General features: G+C 43.6%; 1 protein-coding gene across 2 annotated transcripts in view; it reads right to left on the bottom strand.

Moving 5' to 3' along the window:
* Positions 1 to 2,104: 2,104 nt before the first annotated feature.
* CTXND1 (cortexin domain containing 1) overlaps positions 2,105 to 10,898 on the bottom strand; it is a 35,212-nt gene continuing 26,418 nt past the window's right edge. For both annotated transcript variants that reach the window (XM_050309629.1, XM_050309630.1), the window contains exons 2-3: positions 10,045 to 10,220; positions 2,105 to 5,520 (exon numbers count right to left, since the gene is read on the bottom strand). In XM_050309629.1, the coding sequence (XP_050165586.1) occupies positions 5,287 to 5,466 (180 nt within the window). In that variant the 5' untranslated portion in view covers positions 5,467 to 5,520; positions 10,045 to 10,220 and the 3' untranslated portion in view covers positions 2,105 to 5,286. The remainder of the gene's footprint in view (positions 5,521 to 10,044; positions 10,221 to 10,898) is intronic.

Below are 10,898 nucleotides of genomic sequence, written 5' to 3'. Positions count from 1 at the left end.
AATCTTAAATATAAAATAAGTTTTGAAAAAGTTTGCTTTCCTTATGGTTTCAGAGAACTTAATGCAATTTTAATACATTTTTGATTGATTTCTGATTTTCCTCTGGGGGCTGCCTGGCTGAATTCCAGTACAAAACATGGAGCTTTGTGACTAAAAAGTGTATCACTCAACATTTCTTAAGGATGTTGTGGATTGAATTGAACCCTGCGAATAAATAAGCAGGAATTTTAAACTGTATTGCTTTAAAAATGTGTGTGTTAGATGAGTTTCCCTCCTGGTTAGCAAGGAGGAGTAGTGGCCAAAGGGTATTGACCATTTTTAATGAAAACAGTTCTAAAAAAAATTAAAAATGCAAATGCAAAAATGTGGACTGTAATCAAGAATTCCCATTGCAGCATTAAAACATGGTTAAAATTGGGGATTTAATTTCTGGTATTTAAATCAAATCACCTGAGATGTATAACCATGAGACAGCTGAAATAAGTAATTTGAAGCCTGGTGAATCTGGGTTCAGATTCAGACAAGGTCAGAGACAGGAGGAGGGTAAAGAAGCAGAGAAGATGAATTTAAGCTTTCTAGCCTGCTTTTAGTGGGATTTTGACACCATGGGCATCTCAATAAAGCCATTGCAATGGTGCTGCTGTGCTGATGGCTGTGCAGATCAGCACAGACCAGGGCTGAGCTGGGTGTGAACTGAGGAGCTGTGCATGGGTGTCACTCCATATGTTGCCATGTTGACCTCAGAGATGCAAAACCTCAAGGTTGGCTGCTCCTTTGGGATGACTCTGTACCCCAGCAGTAATGCCCAGTCCACATGGTGTCACTGCTGTCTTCGGGTCTCTTTGGGTGGGGATTCTCTAGGCTTTGTAGGCTCAGTTATCACTGGGCATTAGCAGGAGACTGCATGTGAGCTGCAGGTAGCCCAGGGGACCAAAATCAGTCTTTCTCCATGAAAATTTAATTTGGGGTTGTCTTGAAAAGTCCCTGCCTTCATTTCTCATACATTTTCTATTTTCTGGATCAACAGATTCTGAAGTGAACTAGTTAAACACCTGAGCTCTGCTGTTCTTGCCACCCTCCCTGTGTGTGCCCTGGAGGTTGTTGGAATCTGAGCACAGTTTTCCCCACCTGAGTCCTGCACTGACTTCTGAGCTGTAGCAATATGGGTTGAAGCTGCCTGCTGAGACCTGTAATGACCCAGCGAGCTGGGGACACCTTTGGACAGCACAGGCTGCAGCAGTATTGCTCATGTGGTGCCAGGGCTAGCGTCAGTCCCTGGTTATTTCAGAGGAAGATCTATGCTCCTAGTTCTCTAGAGTGTCTGCACAAATTCAACTACTGCTGGTTTCAGTTCAGATCTGTTCTTGTATTAGCCATAGTACCTGTGAAAACAGTGTAAAGACTCCAGCCCCTGCTTCTGACTAGGACACAGGTAAAGATTTATCAGTGGAGTTTAGTCTTTGTGGCAAACTGGGTTCCAGGCACAAAGATCCTTCTGCCGCAGGACTCGCTTCAGGAACAAGCAGATCTATAAAGCACCCAGCTTTCAGGCAACAGAGTCTTTTTGTAAGATGAAAGAATTAGCAATTTATCTCTTCATGTTTTTCAAGAGGAGGAGTTCCCTGGGTGCTTTTTACCCTGCATATCCTGTACTCTGCGGCTTCTTCAAAGAGACCCCACAGATGCTCCGTGCTCTTAATTTTCAGTTGCTAGCAGGAGGGATTTGGGTCTCAGTGGCCTTATTTCTTTTGGTATGCAATTTGTTACTGGTAATGAATTGCTGAAATACAGATGCTGCTGTCCCCCACTAAGCTGAAGCTCAGTTCAGTGCTCTTCCTGACTGAGGGAGTAACCTGAAATAGCCACTTTGGAGGAGTTGACTTGCAGAGTCACAGGAACACCTGGAGATCCATCAGCTCTGTCCTGAGCTCCTGAGAATCTGCAGTGGTGTAGCTACAGAGAGAACAGTTCTCTACCCTCACACAACAATGAGGGCTGTCAGGAATGTGTGTCCTTCTTGAAAATCATGTTGTGTTTAGGGTGTGTTTTAAGATGTCCTGGTAATCAGAAGAGAACCACAACAGAGACAGCAAGGAGGTTTTCCATGTTGAAGCTGTTTATTATGTTAGATAAATACATTTGCAACAAGTTTGAGTTATTTCCTCTGAGTGCAATTGCTGGTAGTATGGCACAATGATTAAAAAAGAACTAAAACTAGCAGAGGCACTTGTTGCATGCAGTTACTACCAAGCCCAGTGATGCAGCCCCTGGTAACACAGACCTTCCACTGGCTGTGAGTGCGGATTTGCCGGTGGGGTCGGCACTGGCTGGAGCTGCAATGATGCACCTTGGGTGGGAGGGTCCTGACTCCCAGGGCGAGGAGGATAATATGTCTGCATTAGGCATGATGTTTAATATTGCTTTTGGTTAAAGAGTAGTGAGGTTGTGTAACTGTAACCAGTGGGGAAAGGCAGAAGTTAGAATGCATTTACGTTATCTCTATAAAAACAATCATGTTGACTTTTACACAGTGATATGTGCAGAGGTTGTTGAAGAACTTTTTTGTCAACTGACGGATGGACTTGACAGGCTATGCCAGGAAGACAAATGCATTTTTCTTACAAAACAGAGTTACCCAGAGGGGTCTTTCCATTAGGATTTTCAGGAAAACCCATGAAATGGTTTGTTCAGCTGGACAAAGAGAGAAAAAAGCGGCAAACGTTCTTGCCGAGCAAATTTGTCGATTTGCTTCCCCAGCGTTTGTAACCCTTTGTTCTCACACAGGCTTTGCTCCTGCAAGGGCTGTGTGTTGCTGTCCCTGCCCTGCCAAGGACAGGCACGTGATTGACCCTGGTCTCTGTAGCTGGACAGTCTGCTCAGAGGCTTAAACTTAAGCACCTGCGTAAGTCCTTAGCTGAACAGGAGCTTATCAGTGACATGTGACAGTGCCAAAGGGTTCTGCATGCAGATAAGCACTGAGTGGAGTACTGGCACTGGGAGGTGTGAGGACAAGCCTTTGTCCTTGCTCTGCATCAGCTGTGTGTGCAGGCAGGTGACCTGCAAACTGAAAGTTTCCTAGGCTGAAGATTAGGTTGTTTTGTTTTCTTGTAAGTAGCCCCACTAGTATCAGAGTGGGATACAAGACTTAACGACAAAAAAGGGGTTCTAAACTTCTGGGAGCAGAAGTGTTGCTCTTTGAGCTGGGGCATCCATTCCTATATGTACACATGGACCTGCTCACAAATAAGAGAGACCAGCATGTTTGCTGCAAGTATGATGAACATTAGCATTCACATTTGGAAAAGTCCTCTGTTACTGCTGATTAGCTGGCTAGCAGAAACTGAGGCTAAATAAGAGCTTGGTGAGCAGACTGCAGTGGGTAATGGAAGCAGTGGAGGACTCTTGCTAGAGGACATCAGAATTAAAACCAACCTGCAAATCTCCTGCCTCCTGAATGGGATCTCCTACAACAGAGATCAGCAGAAACTGTGCAGTTCAAAAGATCCATGAGAAATTCTCCTTGTAGCCTGCTATTTTGGGATCTCTGTAATCACAGTGCTGAGCACCTTACATCCTCAGAAATCAGTGGGATATGTAACAAAGCCAGGTTCCATTTGGCATGGCTCAAAATCCTGCAATCAAAATGGGAGAGTGAGGGTCTGGACAAATCCTCTGCCTGGGGAGAACTTTCCATATACTACGATCCAGATCTTCCCTATTAGTTTCACCAGGAATAAATAAGTAAATAAGAACCTTAATTCATGTGTCTCTATCTAAGGCTCTCCAAGTGCTTTCTAGTACTGAGATAGACAAAATGATGTGAGACACGATAATATTGTGGACTGAGGCACGCAGAGTGATTTATGTGATCATCAAATAAATCTGTCAGAGCTAGAACAGTAACCTACAAATCTATGTCCCAGTTCCTTGCTACAATTCCTTCCTTCCTCTTATGGTAAGAACTAGAGGTCAGGTAGGATGGTAAGGAAGAGAAGAAAGAGTGAAATGCCCTTCTTGCAGTTTTGTGCTTTCAAGTCTTGTCTGTTCGTGATGCTTGCTGTGGTTGCAGTGCCTGCCCTGTATTGTTTCCTTTCAATCCTATAAGCTAAACAGTGTAGTCACTAAAAAAAGGCAGCTGTGAGGAAACCTTAGAATGTAAGGAACAGAGGACATGGGAATCTTGCAGTCCCCACTCCTCAAGGGTAAATAACAAATTTCCAGAGCTCCTATGTTCACTTACAACTTCTTGCATAACGGCTGTCTTAATTAAAGGAGAGAAGGAAATGTACCTTGGAAATCTGTGGGAAAAGTCTTCCATGGAAGGTGCTGAATCTCTCAGAGGTAGAATGCATATTATTGTGTGTTACTGCAAATGTAATGCTCAGGAGTGTGAATGACAAAGCCAGGAGCAATGTCTCTGCTTATTGTCCTTGTCATTCTAGTCCTGTCTCATCCCAGTGAAATACAATGGAAACAAAAGGTGGATGAAGTTGCATGTGGAATCACTCTTTGAAAATCACAGCAAGTTCTATGTGGTTGACATCAGCAGTGTCCAAGCTCTGCTCCATGGACTTCTCGTGGTTACTGAGCTCACAGTCAGTGGTCTGACTGATCCATGGACCCATGGCAGAGGATGTGCCTAGTTTTTGTATGAGTAGGATAGAGCAAGGTGGTGCTACAGGGTCAACATTAGTCCAGTACCACCTTATTCCAAGTGCTTCTGCATCCTGATCACTGGAAATACGGCTGCAGTGGGGTAGGGAACCAAGTGAGTCAAGAATAAACCTGCTCATATAACCCTTCTTAACCAGGGGTCCTTCAGCACTTCTACTTAGTGATGCTCTGGCACACAAAATAGTAAAACCTGGGTCTTTTCTGAAATGCAACTATAGTGACTGAGGAAAATATTTGAAGCAATCTATTTCCAGGATAGACAGGATGTTCTTGTTGCTTGTTCATGGTATTGATGGGATTTGTGGGTGATACTGAGGGTGGGACAAACTGTGCTAGATCAAGAGTTATATTAGTAAAAGTCTGGAGAATCTTGTGCTAGTTGAGTTACAATGATAACCGTAAAATAAGGGTTGCTGCATAGTAGTAAACTGTGCTGCCAGAATGGCTTGCTGATATCTTGACCTGTTGAGCAAAAATCATTTACACTGTGTGCTCTTAGAGATATTGCCGTTGTCCTGCATATCTGAAAATGGCTGTTTGTGTGTTAGCCTTCCCAGTGGGAAGAGGCCTCCTGGACAACAGCATTTTATGGCTCTGTCTGGTGAAGTCCTTTCAGTCATCTAGATGCTGCTCCTCCCATGTGGACGTTGGGATGGCACTGTAAGGGTCCATGATGACTTTTGCACAGCGAATAATCATCACAATCAGGAAGAGGCAGAGGAAAACGAAACATGCTAATGTCAGTCCCTTGTCCACGTCAACGTACACGGGCTCTGGGGTTGGTCCCTCCATTGCTCGTGCCGCTCTTCATCTGGGTTTATATTTGCTCCTAACATCATCAACCACCTGCAAAACAAACACGGTGTCAGGCACAAGTGATTGCTGCCTCCTGGGTATGGGGAAACTTGAGGGTAGAACTGGAGACAGAAAACTTCCGTGACATATTGTTGCAGGGAAATAAACCCACTGGAAATGTCACGGCTCAGGTAACTGAGAGCTGAGAGCAGAAGAAACCTCATCTCCGTGTTAATTTAGCCCACAAATGCTTCTTACTAAAATATTAGACACTAAAATGAGATGTTAACAAAGGAAAGAGAAGCAGTAATGAAGGAACACTATCCCCTTGAAATATCATCTCTTAAAAGAGGCACAGACACTGTTCTTGTCTCAGCATTTCCTAATCATAAAAATATTTCCATTCCTCTGCTAGTGTGAAAGATCAGACAAATGGCACAGCAGACTGTTTCTATCCCAATTTTCCTCTCTGTCCAAACATTCTCTGTCTCTTACTGGCACAAGGCAAAGTGAAAATTATGCACACTTAATTTCCATAATCTTTTCATTTCCAGTACTCATAGGTTCTCCAGGCAGTAGAAGATTATTTTTTTTTTTTAGGAGCAATATAATTTTTAAGTGGGTATTTTATCACCCAGAGAGGTACAGGTGATTGTGTGATTAGAACAAGGATTATCTTTTTCAATGCAGATGTCTGCATAGCTGAAGGTCTCTTCTGGCTTCCTTGTGTGAATCCATAACCAAAATGGCCTCAGCAGTGATTAAGCCCTTTCTGCCTCTGCAAGTTTTCTTCTGGATAGTTCATCAGCTGGTAACAAAAATGGCTCTGCATGCTGATGCTGAAGGAGAGGAACTGACCTCACTTATGGAATTGAGTCACTGCCCAGGAGTGGGGGAAACTTTTTCTGACATTCACCTTTGGCCACAGTGGGAGGTAGAAGTGTTGAGGGTTACAATGAAGAAGATCAGGAATAGGGAATACCTCTTTAAAGCAAACAAAAAAGCAAAGTCATTCACATCAAATCCAATAATCAATCTGAAAACCAGTTCCTGCTTCATTTTGAGATGATAGATGGGAATGAGAAGATATTGAGTCAGGGGGAGGATTGGGTGAAACTTGGGTATCAAGTGGCCCAGCTGCTCTCTATCACTGCATTAATGCAGTGAGGAAATCCCAGGTACAGGTTTTATCTACACAGCCAAGTTTGCCTGGTTATGTTTCCAGTGAGCTGATGCTGCTGGCAGGGCTGTTGCAGTAGTGTTTTACATCTGTCTGGAGCTTTGTGTTCCTGCAGCATAGTGCTGTGCCAGCTGCCAGTGGGTGTCCCAGTGACTCCTGAACTCCTGTGCCCTGCAAATCTTCCTCAGGGTGAACTGAAGACCTTTTTGAATAAAAATTCACAGTTCCTTCCCTGTCTCATAATTTACTTCGAGATGTTTTCCAGTCTTACAACCCCTTGGATCCCACAAGACAAGTATAAATCAGCTGGGCTCTCGAGTCTATTTTAAGCACAAGGATGTCAGATTCTTTTAATTTCCTGAAAGCACAGAAATTACTGCGACAGCCAGTCCTGCAGCAGGGAGATGAAAGAAGCTGATGACACAAAGTGAATGCAGCCAAGCAGACATCCCATCATCTCATGGATTTACCAGTCACATCCTTAGGAGCTCATGAAGAAATTACTGAGGAGTGGGGTCAGGCTTGTAATGCTCACCTGGCCTGATCAGAGGTCTAATATTCCCAGAAGACTCTGCTACTGCTCTATTTCACCAGCCAAGAGATCTTACATTGCAGTTTATAACTTCATGTGATGAAAAAAGGGTTCATCAGCAAGGCTGAGTATTAAGTATGAATATTTTATGAATACAAAAGAAAAATTGTTATCAAAATTACCAGTGCAGCCCAGTCCTTTCCTGTGGGAAGGGACTTGTGAAGGTCCAACAAGGATGGATTTGATTTTTGTCTTCTGACATTCTGGCTATTGTACCATGTGGGGTTATTTCACACTAAGTTACCTCCTGCAGAATATCAGAACTATCTGGTAATTTCCATCAGTACCAATCTTTGAGGGAAAACTGCATTTTCAATCAAATGTACTTTCTTTGAAAAGATGAATCATTTACTTGGAAAATGATCAGAAGTTTCAAGTAGAGTTCCATCCCTTGGAGATTTTTCTCTTCAAAATGCCATCACAAAATCTCACAGGAGTCTGATTTAAGTGCTGCATCCCTCTTCTTCCCTCTGCCCTAGGACTGTGCCTGGAGGATGTTTCCTAGGAAAACTGTAATGCAGTCCCTTTCCTGATGGAAGGGAAAAGCACATTATGGAAAGGATAAGCCAGGCAGGAACCTTTACCCCGAGAGCAGAATGAAAGTGTAAGGCATCTGAGCTGTATTTTGCACAGGGCATTACAAGGGCAGCTTGAACCTTTTCATTCATCCCTTTTGGTGAAAAGTAGGCATTTTCAGTGGGAATGGAAATATTTTTTCCAAAAAGCTGTATTCTTGAGGCTGTATAAATCATGCCTTCCCTCCTTCTGCTCTCCTCATAAACCTGATAATGTTTTGATATTGAAATACTATTATGCATTAAGTCACTATTGATGGAGAACATAATTTTTGGGACTAGGCAGAAGTGTCTGGCTTCCCAGATTTGTTCTCTTTGCTCACAGCTTGGCTGCTCACCTGAATCTGTCTGTGTACCAGCACTATCAGAGAGTAAAGCCTCCTCACCCTGTTGGAGCTGCACATAAAACCTGTGCTCATCCAAGTCACAGCTGGGTTGGGTGCCAGGAGGCATTTGGTGTTTCATGCTGTTGGTTACTGCAATTGCATTCCAGTGGGCTTGGCAGTGCAGAGAGTTACTGGTGCTGAACAGATTTGGATGCTGGAATAGGGCTGTGTCCAAGGCAGTTGTCTCCAGGTTAATTTAGTATGGCTGGAACATATCACTGTTCTGGATCAGGCACATTGGGACCAGCAGGAGACAGTCCCCAAACACAGAAGGAGTTACTTGCATGTGTTCACCCAGGCTCGTTCCTCTTAAGAAAGTCCAGCTGCCAAGTATTACCATGGACATGCTATGTCCTGCTCCCTCCTGTCTCCCAGCAACTTGTGGTCTTCCACCTCTGTAATAGCTGCACAACTTGTCCTGCTTAATTTTCATTTCCTTGGCCAGAACTTCAACTTCCCTTCTCACTTCCCTGATACCCAGTAGTATGGCCAGGCTTGGAGTGGGGTGTGGAAATGCCTGACAGGTTGGTCCACGCTGGAGGAGGCTCTGCCTGCACATCCTACCATCTCTCTCAGCCCCGGGGGATGTGCTGTGGAGGTGAGCACAATGGTTTTACGCTCAGTTTTTCTCAGTCTTGCTTGTGAAATCCATCAGTGCTACTGAAATTAACTCTCACTCCCGCTACAGACCGGTTGACTGGATGTTTTGCTCTTGTTTACTAGCACGGCTGATGTTGACAGCATTGTGTGTGGGGGGAAAAAAAAAAAAGAGGTCAGCAGAAACAGTTACAAAGTTTCACACTTGAATGATCAAGCTTTCTATGAATAGCTGAATTGTAGAAAATTACTTTTTTTCCAGCTTGACAGCACTGAGCTTTAGAATAGTTTTTTGTTTTTTGTTTTTTTTTTTTTTTAATTTCTTCAGATTTTTTGAAAATGTGATTTGGTCTAAACAAAGCCAAAAGATGAAGAAGGACAATCCCTGGTTCAAACCCTTAGGCAGTTTAGCAGTGCTGAGTGTATGTTCTGCTGTAAACCCCCTGGTGCTTCAGTGCAGTCTCTCCCCCTCCAACTCCTCTGAGAATAGATGGGTGACACAGGCAGGCTCACCCAGGGGTGGAGCTGCGCTGGCTCTTGGTGGTCACGTAATTCAGCACCAAAAATTACTCTGCGGACTTGGCTCCTTGTGGGTTGCAGAGGACCAGGAAGTTGTCTCCTCAGAATGGTTGGCATCGTCTAGTTTTGATGCTCTGGTTCCTCTGGCTTGTGTTTGTCTGACCATTCCTGTGGTCAGGAGACTGCAGCCTGGATCAGGGATATAGCCTGGGGATCAAGAACTTTGGTACCTCAGTGAAGAATCCATCCTGAGCATTTGGCCTTTGCTGTTTGCTTTGTTGCCCAGTGCTCTTTCCATGAATGATTGCCACAGAAGAGATGTTCCATTTTTATGACCTTATGTACACAAACAGGCAGATGTTGTCATCCTCTTTAGTGTACCAGCTCTGCTACAGACTCTCTGTACTGCTTGTGCTCGTCATTGAGCCTAAATTTTGCAATCAGTCTTACCTGTGCAAGATACTTTAAAAGATATGGTTTGGTTTGTGTTTTCTTCCCCAGACCTGACAATCTTGGCACCGTCACTTTAAATGTAAAGTAATAATGTACCACATACATTGCTGGTTCCTATGCTGGTTAATCATGTTCCAACTCATCTCAACCCACAGGATATATAAAAGAACACTTTTTTTTTTTTCTTCTGTACTCCTTTCCCAAAACAGCAGATGTACAGGGAGGGGAAGGAAGGGAAATTATGAAATTTCATGTATGCAAGCCGATCCCTACCTTCCAGACCTGGGCAGGAAGCCTGTCACATCCCAGCATAGCAGCATTGTGGAGACAAAATCCTCCCTGTAGTCATATTTTAAAAGTTTTGGTTAGTCAGTGGGGCTTTAACGGCGTTCAGGCTCCGCTCAGGTTCACCTCCACCCAGACCTGGAAGCAGTTCTCACCGGTGTGCTCTGAAAAAAGAGATAATAATTGACAATTGCTCATCAGGCAGGATGTGGGCGTGACGGGTTCGTTAAGCAGTTGGGAATCGCTCCAGAGACAGCCTGAGGCAATCGGATACAGCCATACACAGGATGGATTTGTTTGTCAGATATTCCCTAGAACAACATTCGTGATACAAAGAGTGATGTTCAAGCCCAAAGTCATATCAATATTTCTTCTCGAACAAGCAAAACAAAAAAAACAACCCATTTTTAATTCATGGTGAAAGATTGACTCGGTTTGGATTCATACTGCTCAGGAGTCTGCAGAATTAGTTAAGAGTTTGGGGTTTTTAACCTATTTATTTCAAAAATGGCTTGAATTTAAGTGCAAAATTCAACTGTTTAAACAAAACTACTTGATTTAGCTGAACTGATACACCAAGACTTAAAAACTATTAATTATTTGCATTTTTTTTCCCAGTCTAGTTTGGAAAAATTCTTTTTTTACATGCATACAAAATAAATTCAATCAGAAAAACTCTTAAAACTTTCTGGATGACAAACCTGGGTTTTTCCACATTGGTGTGGAAAGGAGTTCTAAGATGTAGGATGGGAAGTCTGAGAAGAACAAGCCGAAAATGACCCCAAGTCCCTTGTGAGGGGACTCAGCTGGACAGAGTGCTGCTCAGGCAAGGGGGTAGAGGT

This window comes from Myiozetetes cayanensis, unplaced genomic scaffold, assembly GCF_022539395.1.
Source record: "Myiozetetes cayanensis isolate MyiCay16 unplaced genomic scaffold, myiCay2020 scf14, whole genome shotgun sequence".
In the NCBI taxonomy this organism is placed as follows: domain Eukaryota; kingdom Metazoa; phylum Chordata; class Aves; order Passeriformes; family Tyrannidae; genus Myiozetetes; species Myiozetetes cayanensis.
Note: the sequence above shows the minus strand (reverse complement) of the source record. Positions and strands in the feature narration are given on the sequence as shown.